General features: G+C 47.3%; 1 protein-coding gene across 7 annotated transcripts in view; it reads right to left on the reverse strand.

Annotated features, from left to right (window-relative positions):
- SCLY (selenocysteine lyase) overlaps nucleotides 1-13044 on the reverse strand; it is a 32510-nt gene extending 19466 nt beyond the window's left edge. For 3 of the 7 annotated variants that reach the window (XM_068544133.1, XM_068544139.1, XM_068544138.1), the window contains exons 1-3: nucleotides 12886-13044; nucleotides 9984-10099; nucleotides 3848-3948 (exon numbers count right to left, since the gene is read on the reverse strand). In XM_068544133.1, the coding sequence (XP_068400234.1) occupies nucleotides 3848-3948; nucleotides 9984-10099; nucleotides 12886-12974 (306 nt within the window). In that variant the 5' untranslated portion in view covers nucleotides 12975-13044. Of the gene's footprint in view, nucleotides 1-3847; nucleotides 3949-4242; nucleotides 4341-9983; nucleotides 10100-12808 lie in introns of those variants that run through there. The other 4 variants (XM_068544134.1, XM_068544135.1, XM_068544136.1 and 1 more) reach the window with 4 other exon arrangements.
- Between the last annotated feature and the right edge of the window lie 6074 nt (nucleotides 13045-19118).

The following is a 19118-nucleotide window of genomic DNA, read 5'->3' on the forward strand; positions in this document are numbered from 1 at the left end:
TGGGTCAAGATGAAAACATGACCCACAGCAGGGAACACCTCCCACCCGCCCTCAATCACTGCCCCACCCCCATGCCAGCTAACCTCCACCCTGATTTGTATGGTAATCATTTCCTTGCTTTTCTTTATGCTCTTCCTTCCTGTGTAAGGATCCCTAAGTGATTTTGCTTATTTTGCCTCTTTTTGACCTTCAAATGAATGAAACTGGACTGAATTAATTTTTCTCTAAACTGAAGATCCAACCTATTCGAGTATCTGAAGGCACCGCCCAGCGGGAAGGCGGTGGCTGCGCTTGTCCCGTGCTGAGGGGACCACACACTGTCACCCGGCGCTCGGAGGACTTAAAAGGCACTGAGAGTCTAACAGGCGGTCCTGATGGAGAACAAGGCGGCCGACGGCAGGGCTCACCCAGATCTGAGACACATCGAACCAGATGATGGGGAGGAGACGGTCAGGATGGAGGGCTTGGATGTGCTTCTCTGAAGGCAGATGGTTCTTTTTAAAGTCCCAGGTCACCCCCTCGCAGAAAACACAGCGACTCCTGGTCCAGAAAGGAGGGCCTTCGGGGGCTGCACACCTCAGGCCAAAGTTGAACCCACCCACCGTGAACGCGACAAAGGTGCCTGGGCCCCTCCCATGTGCCGCCTCCACCTGCAGGTACCAAAGGGCACAGGACTCCACGCTGAGCGCCCAGGTGGCACTGGGAGCACAGCAGCTTCTGTCGGAACCGGTCGGTCACAACTAAAAACGTACCACGTGCCCCCAGGCCACCAGGCTCCTCAGCACCTGACCCCCGGCAAGACCAGGACGGCCCACAGGGCAGCTGGGGCGACCCCTTGCGGGGCACCAGGAGTCTGGTCCTGGGGGGTGGTCGGTGCCCAGGGCCCTGGCGGCAGCTCCCCTCCCCTCTGGTCAGCTTGGCTCGTCCCGGCCCGGCCCAGCACAGCCTCTGGCTGACGCCCTGCGCTCCACACTCACAATCCCTCCGCGCTGCTGCAGGGGACTGTGTGGTACCCTTCCACCCGGGACGGCATCAGAGGTGTGAATATCGGTCCATGCTATTGGGAGGGACATCTGAGTTGTCCCCAGTCTCTGGCTGTCATGAACGCTACCACGGACAGTCCTGCCTGCCCCTGCGGCCCACATGCCCCATTCGTCTACGGTACGTACCTGAGGGGAGCTGCTGGCTGATAGGGTGGCGTGGCCTCCACTTCACAGGTGATGCCAACTCACCTTCCTTATGCTCCTGCCAGCGCCGTGCGTGCTCGCTGCTGTGCATCCTTTGTCAATACTTCCTGTGGCTGGACTTCTTAATTGTCACCATCCTGATGGGTGGGCAGAGGCAGCCCATGTTGTTTACCTTTGTATTCTGATCACTTATGAGGCTGAGTCCCTTCTCCCACGTAGAAACCACATGGGTTTCTCTGTGAAGTGCATATTCACTTTTCTCGCCCATTTTTCTACCGGGCTGTCTGCCGTTACGTCCTGGATGCTAGTCGTCCCTCAGTTACGTGCTGCAACCATCTTCGCCCACTGTCAGGCCGGTCTTCTGATTTCCTTCAACGTTCTCTGATGAACTACAAATTGTTTAGTGGTGGTGGTGGTGGTAGAATTTATCGACCTTTTCTTTTATGATTAAAGTTTCCTGTATCTTATCTAAGAAATCCATCTCTTCAACATCACAAAGGCCAGGCCTTGTCACATGACAAGGACCCATCCAGGTATGGCCCTGTTTCGGGCCTCGTGTCTCTCCTTGCCCTAAGACCATCTGCCTTAATTAGTAGAACAATTCACTGTGTTCTTAATCTTGAAGAAGATTTGGCTATTCTTGGCGTTGTGTATTCCCATATAAATTAGTTTGCGAGATTCCATCAAAAGAGAGTCAGAATTTTCACTGAAGTTGCTTTGACTCTACAGATCAATCTGGAAAGAGCTGACCTATTTATCGTACTGAGTCTTCCCATCTGTGAACATGGTATATGCTGCATTTATTTAGAACTTCTTTGAAGGCTCTCAGTAATGTTTCTATTCCTTTCCCAACGTGTGTGTGCGGGTGTCTTACAAAAGCTTTTTTACTAGATTTATTTCCTAAGTATTTGATATTTTTTGGTGCTCTGGTAAATACCTGTTTGTTGCTGGTACATAAAAATACAATCGATTTTTTTATCTAATAACTTTGCTGAATTTACTTACTAACTCTAATAATCTAGCTGCAGATTCTCCTGGTTTTCTATGTGGATAGTCACGTCACCCGTGGATGACCTTCTTCTCCAATAAGGAAATGAGATGGTGAGAATTACTAATTGAGTAGAGACCTTGACATCATCACACTGTCACTGAGTATCTTCTATCAATTTAAAAAGAAGTACCTTCGAAATCGGGTCAAACCTGAAACTTTTTTTTTTTTTTAATTGAAGTATAGTTGATTTACAATGTTGTGTTAGTTTCAGGTGTACAGCAAAGTGATTCCATTATATATATGTTCTTTTTCAGATTCTCTTCCATTACAGATTATTACCAGATACTGAATATAGTTCCCTGTGCTATACAATAGGTCCTTGTTGGTTGTCTATTTTATATAAAGTAGTGTGTATCTGTTAATCCCAAACTCCTAATTTATCTCTCCCCCGCTTCGCCTTTGATAACCCTAAATTTGTTTTCTATGTCTGTGAGTCTATTTGTTTTGTAAATAAGTTCATTTATATCATTTTTTTAAGATTCCACATACAAGTGATATCACATTATATTTGGCTTTCTCTGTCTGACTTACGTCACTCAATATGATAATCTCTAGGTCCATCCATGTTGCTGCAAATGGCATTATTTCATTCTTTTTTATGGCTGAGTAGTATTCCATTGTATATATATACATCTTCTTGATCCATTCATCTGTCCGTGGACATTCAGGTTGTTCCCATGTCTTGGCTATTGTAAATAGTGCTGCTATCAACAGTGGGGTGCATGTATCTTTTCAAATTAGAGTTTTTGTCTTTTCCAGATGTACGCCCAGGAGTGGGATTGCTGGGTCATATGGTAGTTCTATTTTTAGTTTTTTAAGGAACCTCCATACTGTTCTCCATAGTGGCTGCACCAATTTACATTCCTACCAACAATGTAGAAGGGTCCTCTTTTCTCCACACCCCCTCTCCGCATTTATTATTTGCAGATGTTTTGATGATGGCCATTCTGACCGGAAACCTCACACTCTTAATAAGGTAAGCAACTTAGTGGGATTCAAAGGAATGATTACAGGGCAAAATGAAGGGGAAACTCTCTTTATTGAAATAGCAATGCAAAGCAAATTAATTTATAAGTTATGCAACAAATATCCTATCAGCCCCCTGGAATTCACTTACAAGATAAATGTTGGCTAATTATATCAAGGGCAAAGCATTACTCTTTCTTTAAAAATCAATAATACCAGGCTTCCCTGGTGGCTCAGTGGTTAAGAATCCGCCTGCCAATGCAGGGGACACAGGTTCGAGCCTGGGTCCGGGAAGATCCCACATGCCGTGGAGCAACTAAGCCCATGCGCCACAACTACTGAGGCTGTGCTCTAGAGCCCACGAGCCACAACTACTGAAGCCTGCGTGCCCAGAGCCCATGCTCCACAACAAGAGAAGCCACCGCAACGAGAAGCCTGCGCACCACAACAAAGAGTAGCCCCCCCTCGCTGCAACTAGAGAAAGCCCGCGTGCAGCAACGAAAACCCAATGCAGCCAAAAATAAATAAATAAATAAAATAAATTAAAAAAAAAAAATCAATAATACCAAGAGGCAGCCACCTTCTACTTTTAAAAAAAAATAACTTACAGCTAAAAGAACATGAGACTGTTGAGACTGTTTACCTCTGTGCCCCCGGAAGTGAAGATCATGTCTTGAGGTCTCCCACCTATCATCTTGGCAAGGTTTTCCCGAGCTGCATTGATAATCTCCTTGGCCTTCCTACCTTGAGGGACCAAAGTGGAAATTCATTAACTTTGCTTCAGCAAGTCCAATCAACACATGTTTAAAAGAACAACCAGACATGAAGGAGCGAGGGATCTGAGTGGGTAGTTCTAAGACAAAACGTGCTCCGCTAACGTGAGCTACGACCAGAAATCACTTGGCAAAGGGGCAGCTGTAAGATGTCAGCAAATCAGTGAAAACTACTGAGATTTCAGTAACTTAGTAAGAGCCAGAAACAAATATGGGAGGATGCCTGGGAACCCTACAATTCCCTGAGACACGGTTTTCTTCTTACCGGATGCTACGGGAGAGGGGAAGCTGTGGCCATCTGCCTGGCTTCCCATCCGTCAAGACAGGAGAATGAAAGGATGGAATAATTTGCTTAAGATCACGCTGCAAAACAACAAAAATAAGCAAAAATAGAACTTGTGACTCCTCGACACAAAGCCCAATGCCATATGTCATACTGCCGGTCCCCTAGGTAACTAGAAAGGTCACCGCCTCAGGGACACATTTGCTTTCAAACAGCTGCTAGGAGCCCAGCTATTCCTAGTTTCACTGGAGAGCAGGAAAACAGGAACCAAACTTCATGTGGCAGAGAAAGAAAGGCTCTGGGATGGGAATTCTGAAAATTTTGATGACCATTTTTAGTCTGTAGACCAGTAGTCTCCAAACTTTTTTGACTATTCAGTCCTATTTATAAAAAAAATTTTTTGAGCAGGTACCACTAAAATAAACATATAAATAATAAAACATAAAGATAGAAATGTAAAAAGATGTGGTAAAAATAAATATACAAAGTAATCCACACACTCCTTAAGACTATTGCGTAGGTTTTAATTACAAGCAATGAAGGTCTGGGGTGTTTAGGAAACCCAGTCCTTTCAATTAGTGATACTTGGAAAGACTGCAGTAAATGTCAATCAGTTTGGGTAGGACCCCTGTTAGCTCCTCCTGAGTGCCGCGCAAACCCCGTCCACCAGCTCACGGCCCACTCCTCCTCCAGGATTCTGCTGAGAAGCCCCCTCTGAGGAGCTGCTGGGCTGATCCCACAGCAGCAGGTCCCCTGCCCATGCCCCACTGCCCTTCCCAGGACAATCGGGTGGCCCATGTGGCGTGTGGCCCCCGGAGCCTGTTTCAATGCGCCTGTAGACCTTCAAAGAAGCATTTCACAGGGTTTTCTTTTTCCTTTTCAAAAATGGGTTTCATAATTTACAAATTGGTTTGCAAAAACTTCCCTTTCCACTTATCGACAAGTCTTGGAGACCCTTCTACATAAGGATTCGTGGGGCTACCTCACCACCGTGATGTACCTATTGGAACGGCTAAAATGAAAAGACTGGCCAGTCCAAGTGGTCAGGAGGATGTGGAGAAAATGCAACTCTCATTCACATCAGTGGGAACAGAAACTGGTACAAGCACTTTGGAGAGAGCACAGCAGTTCCTTAGGAAGTCAAACTTAACACCTCCCATCTGACCCCGCTGTTTTGCTCCTAGGTGTTTATGGTAAATAGTGTTTACCCAAGAAAAAAGAAGGTTATGTCCACAACTTGTACATCAACATACGCCCAAAATTCCAACCCAGACCTTGTTCTGGACGCCACTCACCCCACCTGGATGTCCAACAGGCATCTGAAACTACACACATTCAAAGCTGAATGTCCGGGGACTTCCCAGGTGGTGCAGTGGTTAAGAATCCGCCTGCCAAGGCAGGGGACACGGGTTCGATCCCTGGTCCGGGAAGATCCCACATGTCGCAGAGCAACTAAGCCCGTGCACCACAACTACTGAGCCTGCGCTCTAGAGCCCGCGAGCCACAACTACTGAGCCCACGTGCCACAACTACTGAAGCCTCCGCGCCTAGAGCCCATGCTCCGCAACAAGAGAAGCCACAGCAATGAGAAGCCCGCACACCGCAACGAAGAGTAGCCCCCGCTCGCCGCAACTAGAGAAAGCCCGTGCGCAGCAATGAAGACCCAACGCAGCCATAAATAAATAAATAAATAATAAATTTAAAAACAGAAACAAACAAACAAACAAAAAAAGCTGAATGCCTGCCTCCCTCCCCCCAAACTGGCTCCTTTCTCAAAGGCTCCCAGCCTTTCCTTTCTCAGTAAGTAAATGGCAACTCAGTCCTTCCAGGGGACCAGGGTGAAAGCTCCTGTCTTTCTCCTACCCCATCACCCAGTCCATTATCAAATCCTGTAGGATCTGCCATCAAAAATATCCAGAATCCAACCCCACCTCCCCCTGCCCCAGCCACCAGCTGAGTCAAGGCCACTGCTGGGATATTCCCCTGGCGTGACCTCAACTCCACGGACCCGACTGTGGTCCATTCTCCACAAAGCGGCCAAAGTAATGCCTTGAAAACCCAAACATTCTTTGTGCTCTGTGCTTTTCCCTCACCGGGAACAATGCTCGGCACACAGTAGGTACTCAACCAATATTGGTTAAATCACCTGTGTTCAAAGTGTGTTCTGGGGAACTCTGGGGGTCCACAAAGTCAAAACTATTTTCATAATAATACTGAGACATCATTTGCCTTTTTTACACTCATTTTCTCGCAAGCATATAAGGAAGCCCTCCAGAGGCTACGTGATGTGAATACTGCAATGGACTGGATACAGAGCCAGGTATGGGACCCAAACGTCTTCTATTTATCCAGACCTTGAAGATTTTCAAACATGTTCAACAGTGCCATTCTTCTCACTAAATTTGTTCTGTTTTGGAAAAGATAAGTTTCTTTTTCATAAAAAAAAAGTTGACATGTAATGGATTTATTATTGTTACTTTTAATGAATAGATACGTATCTATTTAAAGTTTTTTAGCGTTAAGTTCTGATATGGCAAATATCTACACACAAAGCGTGCGTAAGCAGAGGCTCTTTGGGGTCCTTAATACATTTTCAGAGCGTGGGGCCTCGTGAGTGACCTCAGTTATGTCACCCTCTGCTCAGGCCCTCCAGACGCACTCCACCCCGGGCCCATGAGAGCCGGCCCTCACCTCACAGTGGCCTCCACAGCCCAGCGTGGCACTGCCCCCAAACCCCTTGGAGCCCCGAACCCCCTGCTGTCACCCGCAACCCTCTGCCTGCAGTGCCTCCCTGGTGTCCCCTCCTCATGTCTGCAAACGTATGTCATCCGAGATTAGGATCACCCTCCGCAAAGTGGGACCCCTCCCCCAGAACTGTCTGCCCTCTATCCGGCTTTACTGCTCCCCACAGGGCTTTGTCCACCTCGCACACTTGTATCTGTTAACTGCCCGCTGCCCCCTCACAAGAGCAGGACCTTTGTCTGTTGGCTGCTCCACCCACCAGGCACAGAGTAAGCGCCCTCCAGGCCAGATGAGTGGAGGGCTCACAGGGGAGGACTGGAGCCCTCGAAGGTGAGCCCCAGACCCTCCCTCCTGAGGGAGGGCTGCCCTTGAGTGCGCAGAAGACACCCGCGGAAAAGGCCCTAGGGAATCCCTGACTGCCGCAGGAGGGTGATGGTGGGAACACCCCAGAACCCAGGGCTAGGAGAGCTGGGTTCCAGCTGGGGACCAGCCCGAGATGCTGCAGGCCGCTGGCCCACTCTGAGAGCGGACGCCCTCGGCTGCGAACCTGAGTCCTGATGCCCACCCACCATGCAGGTCCTAATGACAGAAGTGGGTGCGTGCCAGAGCGCCGTCAACCTAACTCACTGTGCCCACAGTGGCACCCTCCCCGCATTTCCACAGCCAGAGGCACCCACAGGCGCTGGGGGGTGAGCCGGGGAACGTCATAGCACAGCGTGCGTACTGCCGTGTCAGCTAAGAAAGAGAGTTTTGAAGAGACAAAAGCTTGGCTTTAGTAAAGTTTTCTTCTCATTACACTAGGCATGCTGATTGTAGAAGAATTAAATACCACGACACAAAAAGAAAATACTCAAAACCTCCTGCAATCCCGCTACTCCAAGATACCTGTGGCGGGAGCATCCGGTGGGCGTCCTGTCTGTGCTGGGGCTGCCCTTGCTGCCACTCTCCCCCCTACCATGGAGACATTTACAGCTGGAACACATCTTAATTAAGGCCACATTTAAATGAAGAAATTCTTAGATGAATTAAGAATTTAGACCTCATTTCCCAACTTCCACTGCAACTGAAATGCCAACGTGTGGCCATGGGACCAACCTCTGGCAATGGGTTACAGGCCAGAGTGGTACTTGCAACTTCCAGAAATGTCTTTGAAGGACTCAGGCAGCCCTTTCTCGTCCTCTTTCTCTCTGTCCCACAGGCCGGACTGCTTACGTGATGGCTTGAACTGCAGGAGCCATCCTGACCACAAGGGGCAGGTGCATGTTGAAGATGGAAAAAGCTTTAAGATAGAAGGAGCTGGGTCTCTGGTAGTGGCTGAGCAGCCACATGGGCCCTGGACGGTGAGAGAAATAAATTTCAAGCTGTTTAATCTACAGTTATTTGGGGGTTTCTGTCTCTCACAGCAAAACTATACATTTTCCATACTTGCTCTACATAATTTTTTCTTGGGTAGTGGGCAGGGGAAATCAATCACACTGCACATTTATAACGTGCATTTTCCACTTGGGCCAAATGCTGCAACTCTCCTCCTAGGTCATCAATACAGTCCACACCATTGCTTTAAGGGGGACCAGAACTCTCGCCAGGGCTTCTGCATACTTTATGTGGTCCATCCTCGACTGATGGACACGGAGGTTATAAGCGAGGTAGTAAAAAACATCTTGGGTTTCTAAACTCTTCCCATACCTCCTTAATATTTGCCTTAAAACAGATTACCCTCCAAGGAATTGTTATCATTATTAAATCATAATATTGTGAAAATAATTAAACCATTCTATCATACAGGTGATTTTTTCTTTCTTTCCTTTTTTTTTTTTTTCTTTTCCATTTCTACCTGAGTGTCAACAGAGAATTATTGCAATGCATTTTTAGCTATGGTTCTTAATTTGTGGAAACAAAGGCTGTCAAGGCAACATGCAATCCACAGACAGGCTTCATCAGGTCTAGAAGGGTTATTTCTCCCTGAGGGTTATTCCTAAATTTCTTCATGATAAATGCTTTTTATTAGCACTTAACTGTTTCTGGATTCTCCAGTTTTATGCGTCAGAAACTTCAGTTTCACTAGAGGAATGATTAGCTACAAGGCAATGTCCAGAAGATTAGCCAGAATACATGTATAATATAAACCAACAAACAAAGTTAATGAATGACTAGTATCCGATTTTGCAAAAGCTTTTAGTTATCAAGTTGTGAAGCTTTTAATAAGCAAACCAACATGAGAACCCACAAAAGCCTATAAATTTGTACACAGGTATTGCTAAATCCTAGGGCGTGGCAGTAGTCTGAAAGTTATTTTAGTTCATCGTGATCCACAGTTAAGATAGTTTATCTTCATTATCCCTGATAAAGCATTAAATAAGAAGACACAGCTTCAGCTCGCTGTCTGAAAGACACAACGTGACTCTGCCATGTAACTCCTGATCTGAAGCAAGTTCTTTTCCAAGACCTCCAATTTAACATTGGAGGTCTTGGAAAAGAATTAAGAATTAAGAATTCTACATTAAAACAAGAATTAAGAATTAAGAATTAAGAATTCTACATGAAAACAAGAATAAACGAGAAACATGTAAGGATCTTTATAACTAAAGGATTTGAAAGTAATTTTTATTTTTGAAAAAAGGAGACCAGGATTCTATGGGATCCTGATGTGGTAAAAGATCTATTTTGCAAATTTTGTAACGGTCGACTGAGACAGATACGTGACAGGGTTTTAATAGGTACTGTCACTACAAACAACTGTTAATAAGACAGGTTTTTCATCTGGGAACGGAGGACACGAGACTATGTTAAAGATGAAAGATTATGGTATCAACAAGGCTCAAATTTGGACTTCTCAGGAAAAAACTACCCAAAATCACAGCTAAAGATTTGCAATTAACAGAAAATCTATTCAAAACCGAGTCATCCCATGTGGTATACAACTTCTCTTAGAGTACCTCTGCCCCCCACATCTCTGATCTGTGTGTGTCTCCTAGAATTACCTGCCGGGTAAGGGCTGCTGGGATTTCCCCAGGCTTCCTGCATGGCTTCAGTCATGGCCTGGATGACCTCTGGCTCCAGCGGGGTGGTTGCATTATAGTCCATATACACTTTCCTGCTGGAGAGAAAATAAAGACGTGCCTATTAGGGAAAAGAAGGTGAAATCCAGAAACACAGCTGCACCCTGTCTATCATATCAACAGGAGCAAATAATGTCAAGGTCGGGGTGCTTCTCTGCATTTATACGTGCCTAATTCTACAAGCTGCGCTCATAAGTCTCCACATCTTCATTACTTATGGAAAATGTACACGTGTTTTCCAACCATCTATCAATAGTATTTGCTAGTTTCCTTTATCACTGTTAGGAAATTGTCCCTTTGGACTTTCAAAACTTCTTTCCACCGCTTGGTAGGAGGGGTGGTCCGCTGGGCCTGGGCTACCTACCCGACTCCCACCTTCCTCCTGAGGGAAGCAGGGGAACCTTGCAGTCCCAGGGAGCCGCACATTCCCCAGGGCTTTTTCCCTGGTTTTTCAACTTCATCACTTCACCAGTAGTTTTCCTCTATTTCCCTGCAGTGTCTGCGGTGGCCGTGAGGCTCGGGTGATCTAGGTGCCCACTGCTCCCCTCTCCCCCCTCTGCTTCCCCTGAGCTGCAGTCTCCTCTGTGGGCTGGGGGGCATGTGCAGGCTTGCTTCTCCTCCCTTTGCACTTTCCGTTTCCTTTGCCTAGAATGACCACACTGACACCCCTACCTTACTTTTTAGGTCTTTGCTCCAACTTGACCTTCTTGTGAGGCAACCTGGACTCTAAATAAAATTGCAGCCACCCATGCCCTCCTCCCCAGGGCTGTGCTCCCTGGCACCCCGTTTCTCCAAGGCACCCCATCATCTAATACGCTAGACTTGCTCCTTGTTTATTCTCTATCTCAACAGAAAGTAACAGAACAGCAGCTCCACAAGCTGCCGTTTTCCTCCCAGCTCTGTCGCCAACACTGAGGACAATGGCTGGCACAGAGTAGGGGCTTGATTTATATGGTGACAAATGTCACAGAAAGTGCACAGCCCCTGAAAGATCCCTAAGTGAAATTTATCCGTATATCTTTTTACCAGTATCAAAAACTTTCAGAAACTTTCGTGAATATGTAATAGTAGGCAATCCTGCCAGATACCATTAATTATTTTACCTGACTTTAAAATCAGCAATAGCGTTTAAACCAATCCACATGAAAATTCAAACACAATTACCAATGGTGGCTGTTAAAACACAGGTTCTTTAACCCATGGAGTGTTTTTTTTTTGGCCGCACCTTGCAGCATGTGGGATCTTAGTTCCCCGACCAGGGATCAAACCCGTGGCCCCTGCAATGGAAGTGAGGACTCTTAACCACTGGACCTCCAGGGAAGTCCCCCCATGGAGTGTTTTAATGCAGCATCTTGTCTCTAAGATGCCCAAGCACAAGGCTTTGGGGCTTGGGAAGTCTGAGCAGCCATCCTTGGCCACCCGGGTATTAGGAATCCCTGGGTCCTGTTGAGTCTTAAACCTGCATGTGCCTCTAACTCTGCTCTCACTTCCAATGATAAGTATTCCAAAATTCCTCAAACTACTAGCGACCACAGCTCTTCAATCTCCTGCTTGGCTGAGCTAATTCAAAGCTTGAATTTCAGAACACTTCACAGATTACTCTGCCCCATTATTTGTTACTTCTTTAAAGTGCTATCAATATTGCACGGGAAAGCTAAACTTTATTAGGTTCATAACCAAAAAGAAAAAGGCATCATGAATCTCTTCTCCACTCAGTACATTTTCCCAGCTCCCTTTTCTCAGCTCCAAGCAAATGAAACCTAATGAAAGAAATGGCAGATTTAGGCCTGGACCCAAATTTTAAAGACACACACCCGTTCCTCATACTCAGGTAGAGAGGATTACCCCTCCTACCCAGGAAGTATTTAACAAATTCCTGGATTGAGGGCGAAGACTCACAAACAAACAAAGATGCATTTCCCCCGCCCAGGGGAAGGTCCCAGCAGGCTGGAACAGCTCTTTGGGCTGGAGTGCCCCCCTCTCTTCACCCTCACTCTGCCAGGTGCTCAGGCCAGCAGCCTCGGGGCATCCTTCTTAACCTCACCTCTCCTCTACTCCGAGGACGCATCAGCAAGTGCCGGGTTTATTCTCAGTACAAACCCTTCTCCCGCCACCCCTGCCACCACTGCGGTCCACACCGCCTCTCCCTCCTCGATTATGACAGAAGATTCCCAACTGGCTTCCCTGCTTTCTGCAACCCCTACTCCCTACAAAGCAGCCATAAGGATTCCTTTAAAATATAAAGTAGTAATTTGTAATATAATTAAATGACGTCACTCCCCTCTCAAACCTCCAGGACGCCCCAAGTCCTTCCTGGGCTCTGCGGCTCTGCTCGCGGACAGCTGCCCCAAGCCCCTCCCCTCCGCAGTCCTCGCTGCCCTGGACCCCGCGGGCTCGTTCCTGCCCTCGGGGCCTTTGCTGCGGTTTCCTCTTCCCCGCGCGCTCGCTCCCAGAACTTGTGCGGCTCACTCCTGGATGTCACTCAGGTTTTAGCCCAAGCGTCACCTCCCCGGAGACCTTCGCAGGCCACGCCTCGCATCCGCTCGTCCTCCCAGCGCTCATCCCTGCTTTAGGCCTCCCGCGCGGACAGCCGGGCGGCGCTGCATCCCCGCGCGGACCCTCATGCCCGCCAGAGACCGGCCAGCTGGCTGCCCCTCTCCGGGAAGGACCCCTCCCCTGGAGAGTGACCACCAGCTGGCCGCCCCCTCCCTCGGGGAGTGACCACCGGCCGGCCGCCACCCTCAGACCTCGCCACGCGGCGCCTGGAGAGCTTCCCGGAGGAGGGCGCCGACGGCTTCCCCTGCCTTCCGCTCAAGGAGCGCACCTCTCCGGCGGGCTCTTCTCTGCTCGGCTGCCAGGCTGACTCGCCGCTCGCCCCCGCGCGTCCCTGCTCCGCGGCCCGACCGCCTCCATCCCGACCCCGCCGCGGCCGGGTTCCAGCCCGCCTGCCCGGAGCGCGGCCCCAACCGGCAAAGCATCTCACTGTCAGGAGCGCCACCGGGAGGAGGCGGGGCCGCGAGGGCCGGGGCGAATCCGGATTGGCTGAGGTGCGCACTCCCAGCCAATCCTCGCGCTTCAGTGGCGCTCCGCCGGGGGGCGGGGCCCCGGCTGCGCACGGTCAGGTGACGGGCTGGGGGCGGGGCTGCAGGCGCGTCAAAGGGGGCGTGGTCCCGGCGGCGGAGGGCGGGCCCTGGACGGTGAGCGGCTAGGCGGCACCGGGAGCGAGGGCGGGGGGGGACCGGGGGGCGGCCGGGGAGCGAGGGGTCCGCGTGCTTCCGCCCGGCTGGAGCGGGAGACCCGGTCCTCCAAGGCCGGCGGGCCACGCCCTGCGTCACCGCTGTCCCGCGGGGCTCCACCATGATCCGACCCTCTGCTTGGGTGACTTTGGGTGAAATTAGGGCTCATTTCCTGCGGGTGGATCTGAGGGGTCTGGAGTGGAGGCTGTTACAGGAGCCAAGGCAAGACATGAGGAACACCAAGCCCGGGCGCAAAACGCAGGAAAGATGGATCCCGGACAGATTTAGGGAACGGGGTCTGCTGAATGCGGGGCACGCGGGAGGGTGAGGGAGGAGGATGTTAGTCCCTCTACCCGGACAGGAAGGAGCCCCGGGGCGGGGAGGTGATGGGCTGAGTTTCCGACCTGTTGCTTTGTCTGAGAGGCAGTCAAATGGACATGTCTAGCATTCGTGTACCCTGCCAACCGTAACACAAGTCAGTTGCGAAAGCGGTGAGATAGGGCAAAGATCCAGATGCTTGAATTCTAACGAAGCCACCCACTGTCTCTTGCCCTTTTGGCAAAATAACAATTTCTAAGTTTAATTGAGCCCTGAGCATGTGTCAGGCACTGTTCCAAGCGCCTTTCGTGTATTCACTAGTTTCCTCTCGATAACACCCTTATCAAGTGGGTGCCTTTATCCCCACTTTATATATGAGGAAAGTCAGGTACAGAAAAGGTCAGCATCTGCCCAAGTTTACACGGGGAGTAATGGAGCCAGAATTTGAATGCAGGAATGCTTTGTCAAGAAATTGAATTTTAATTGGATGTTTGTAGACTTGCTCAATTTGATCTCCTGCTGGGGTCCAGAAGAAGTTGTTTTTTTCCAGCTCTGCAAGTCTCCACATTTCTGGACTCCTTATTTCCTTTCATTCTTGCTTGCAAACCGAGCTCATTTCTTGCCAAATGCGGCCAGGAGCAAAGGACACACCAACATTTAAGAAGCAAACAGAGGGCTTCCCTGGTGGCCCAATGGTTAAGAAAACCACGTGCAGCAACGAAGACCCAGCGCAGCCAAAATAAATAAATTAATTAAAAAAAATACCCTTTCGAATTAAAGAAATAATAATAATAAAAAAGAAGCAAATAGATACACAGAAGCTCAAGGCCAGTCAAAAGAGGAGGAAAGGAAAGGGAATGAAGGAAGAGTGTCAAAATACAGAAGGTAGTGTAAGTGCAGCTGAGAGGAAATCTGAAGTGTCTACTGATATACTCAGTAGACAATCAGGAGACACTGATGGTTTTAGCGAGAGGAATTTCAGTAAAGCAGTGGTGGGGGAGGGATGATGCAGAGCTGAGGAAAGAACAGGACAAGAAAGGGTGGAGAAGGCAGTCGCTCTTCAAAAGGTGGACGAAGGAGGTAAAAGGGGTACAAGATGAAGGGGAAATGTTTTAGAGACTGAGCATGTTTATAGCTGACGGGAGGTAGCTAACAAGGAAGCTGAAGATAAAAGAAACGAGGTAAAGTCCTGGAGGCAGTGAGCGGGCACGAGGTTAAGAGCAAAGGTGGGGGGCATGTTTCATTCTCCAAGTCTATATGGAAGGCCATAAGGATGGGAGCTGGAGGGGCCCAGGGACCACTGACAAGGGGATTGATTCATCTCCAGCCCCCCTTGGACCAGTTAGGCAGCGGTTAGAGGGTTTGTGTTTCCAGGTGGATATAGTGAGTGTCGTAGTGAAGTCAGAGACAAGACAGCGCCCCACGTGGCTGGCAATACCCACACACAGAGGACCAGTGGCCTCTTCTCCACTCTTCCTAAAAGCGGTAGCAGCCACCACGATTCCAAGCGGGCTGGTCAAACAGATGCAACAGGTGCCCTAACAGGGTGCCTTAATTACGAAATCAGTGCCCAATAAAGACCAAACATTTGAGGAATGCCATCTCCATGGAAATGAGGTAGTAAATGCACCAAACAGAACTCACACCTAAGGGAAAAAAGTCATACAGCACTCAGAGTGTCTTCAATACAGGAAAGGTCTACAAGGAGATAAGGGGGTATATCTTATTTTTTTAAAAAGGCAGTCATAAAACAAGAACAAACAACAGTAAAAAAACATATCGGGACTTCCCTGGCAGCCCAGTGGTTAAGACTCTGCGCTTCCACTGCAGGGGGTGCAGGTTCAACCCGGGTTGGGGAACTAAGATCCCGCATGCTGAGTGGGGAGGCAAAAAAAAAAAAAAAAACCCATATCGGACAGAAACTATAATAATTGAGGTTTAGGGCTTCCTTGGTGGCTCAGTGGTTAAGAATCCTGCCAATGCAGGGGACACGGGCCCGAGCCCTGGTCTGGGAAGATCCCACATGCCGTGGATCAACTAAGCCCGAGCACCACAACTACTGAGCCTGCGCTCTAGAGCCCGCGAGCCACAACTACTGAGCCCACGTGCCACAACTACTGAAGCCCACGCACCTAGAGCCCGTGCTCCACAACAAGAGAAGCCACCACAATGAGAGGCCCGTGCACCGCAACTAGAGGAAGCCCAGGCACAGCAACGAAGACCCAACACAGCCAAAAATAAATAAGTAAATAAATAAAAATAAAGCTTATTTTTAAAAAAAGCTGGAAATAACTCTGGGGTTTCAGAAAAACAAACCATATCAGACAGAAACTATAATAATCGAGGTTTAGGTCTTCCCTGGTGGTGCAGTGGTTAAGAATCCGCCTGCCAATGCAGGGGACACGGGTTCGAGCCCTGGTCTGGGAAGATCCCACATGCCACGGAGCAACTAAGCCCGTGCGCCACAACTACTGAGCCTGCTCTCTAGAGCCCACGAGCCACAACTACTGAGCCCGCGTGCCTAGAGCCTGTGCTCCTCAACAAGAGAAGCCACCGTAATGAGAAGCCCGTGCACCGCAACAAAGAGTAGCCCCCGCTCGCCGCAACTAGAGAAAGCCCACATGCAGCAACAAAGACCCAACACAGGCAAAAATAAATAAATTAAATAAATAAGTAAATAAAATATAATTGAGGTTTAAAAACAGTAGAGTTGCCAGGGACTGGGGGGAAGGGAAGGATGGAGAGGTAGAGCATAGGGGATTTTTAGGGCAGTGAAACCATTTTGAATGATACTATAATAGATGTAATTATACAGTTGTGAAAACTCATGTACAACACCAAGAGTGAACCCCAGTGTAGCATGTGGGTGACAATGATGTGTCCATGTAGGTTCATTCGTTGTAACAAATGTTAACCTTTGTGTGATGTCGGTAGTAGACGAGGTTAGACATATAGGGACAGGGTTATACGGGAACTCTGTTCTGCTCAGTTTTCCTGGGAACCTAAAACCACTCTGAAAAATAAAGTCTGTTTTTAAAAAATCAACAGAGGGACTTCCCTGGTGGTCCAGTGGTAAAGAATCCACCTTCCAATTCAGAGGACGCGGGTTCAACCCCTGGTGAGGGAACTAAGATCCCACGTGCCACGGGGCAACTTAGCCTATGCGCCACAACTACTGAGCCCACGCGCCTCAACGAGAGAGCCCACGTGCCACAAACTACAGAGTCCACACGCTCTGGAGCCTGCACACCACAACTAGAGAAGAGAAAACCTGCACGCCACAACTAGAGAGAAGCCCACACGTCGCAACGGAGCATCCCACGTGCCTCAATGAAGACCCAACGCAGCCAAATACATAAATAAATATTTTTTAAAAATCAATAGATGGGCTGAATAGGCATAAAAAGTGAATTAATGCACTAAATGCCTGAGCATAGGAATTCTCTCAGATTATTGCTCAAAAGCATAAAGAGATGAAAACTATGAAAGAAAAGAAACATCCATCTAATAGTGATTCTCAACTGGGAGTGACTTTCCCACCAGGGGACATTTGACAATGTATAGAGACAATGTTAGCTGTTGTAACCGAGGGTTGGTGCTTCTGGGATCTAGCGAGTAGAGGCCATATATGCCGCTAACCACCCTACAATGCACTGGATAGCCCAATTTGGGGCCAAATCTGGCCCCAAACGTCAATTGTGCTGTGGTTGACAAACCCTGATGTGGTTCCATATTTCCACTTGGTATCATTTCCTTCTGCCTGAGGACTTTGTTCAAAGTTTCTAGCAGTGCTAGTCTGCTGGTATGACTTTCAGCTTTTGTACATATGAGAAAAATCTTTATTTTGCCTTCATCTTTGATATCTTCCCTAGATATAGAATTCTAGCTTTTTTTTCTAGAGTTTTTTCTTTCAATAAAGATTTTTCTCCACTGTTTTCCTGCTCGCATTGTTTCCAACAAGAAATGTGTGATCACCCTTTATAAATTATGTGTCTTTATTTCTTGACTGCTTTTAATATTTTTGCTCTGTCACTGATTTTAAGCAACTTAGAATGTGATTTGATGTAATTTTCTTCATGTTATTGTGCTTTGAAGCTGGTATCCGTGGGTTTGTAGTGTTTATCAAGTTGGAAATTTGTCAGTAATTATATCTTCAAATAATTTTCTCTCTCCCCTGATCCTTTGGGAAACTCTAATTACAAGTTGATTGGGCTGTATGAAGTTTCCCCAGAGCTCACTGAAGTTCTGAGGGTTGTTTTTTTCCTAGATCCCACCCGCTGTTTTTCATTTTGTTTTTAATTGCTATATCTTCAAGTTCATGAATCTTTTCTTCATCAATATGTAATCTGTTGTTAAACCCATCCATCCAGTGTACTTTTCATCACACATTTGTGTTTTTCTTCAGGAAGCTTATTTTGTGTCTTATATTTTCCATCTCTTTACTTAACATGAATAATCTTTTCTCTACCTTATAGAACTGTTTTAATGCTCTGGTCTCTAACATATTTGTCATTTCTGGGTCTGTTCCGACTTTTTTCCCCTCTAGCCGTGGCTCTTGTTTTCTTGCCTCTTTGCATACACTGAAATTTTGTATTGATTACTAGGTATTGTCAATTTTATCAATACCTTCTAGGGTGCTGGGTATATAGTTAATTTAAAATTTTATTGAGATCCTTGTAGGTTTAATGCAGTTTTAAGAATTATACAGAGTCCCTTACCCAGTTTTCCACAATGGTAACACCTCTCCACACTATAGTAATCCACTCTGTAAGTCTTCGTCTTTGGGTGTATTAGACCATTTACATATCATTATTAAATGGTAATAAATCTTAAATCTACCATTTTATGATTTGCTTTCTATCTGTTTCATCTGGTTCTCAACTCTGTTTCTTTTTGTTTGCCTTCCTGTGGGTAACTGAACATTTTTTAGTTTTCCATCTTAATCTCTCAATATTGTTTAAAAACAGATATAATTCACATACCATAAATTTCACCCTTTTAAAGTGTAAAACTTAGTATTCACAAGGTTATGCACCTATCACCATCTAATTCCACAACATTTTCATCACCCAAAAAAGAAACACCGTATTCATTAGCATTCAGTCCCCTCTTCCTCCTCACCACAACCCCTATCAACAAGCCACTTTCTATCTCTATAGATTTGCCTTTTCTGGGTGCTTCATACAAACGGAATCATACACCATGTGGCCTTTGTGTCTAGCTTCTTTCAGTTAGGAAAATGTTTTCAAGGCTTCAGTCCAGGTTGTAGCATGTATCAGTAACTCCTTTTTGCTGACGATTACTATTCCTTTGCCTGGCTATACCACATTCCGCTTTTCCATTCATCACTTGATGGGCATTTGGATTGTCTCCAGTTTGTGACTATTATAAAGGGCGCCGCTCTGAGCATTCATGTACAAGTTTTCACATGGAGATGTATTTTCAGGTCTCTTGCTTATATAATTAGGAGTGGAATTGCCGGGTAATATGGGAACTTTTTATT

The sequence above is a fragment of the Eschrichtius robustus genome, chromosome 5 (genome assembly GCF_028021215.1).
Source record: "Eschrichtius robustus isolate mEscRob2 chromosome 5, mEscRob2.pri, whole genome shotgun sequence".
Classification (NCBI taxonomy): Eukaryota; Metazoa; Chordata; class Mammalia; order Artiodactyla; family Eschrichtiidae; genus Eschrichtius; species Eschrichtius robustus.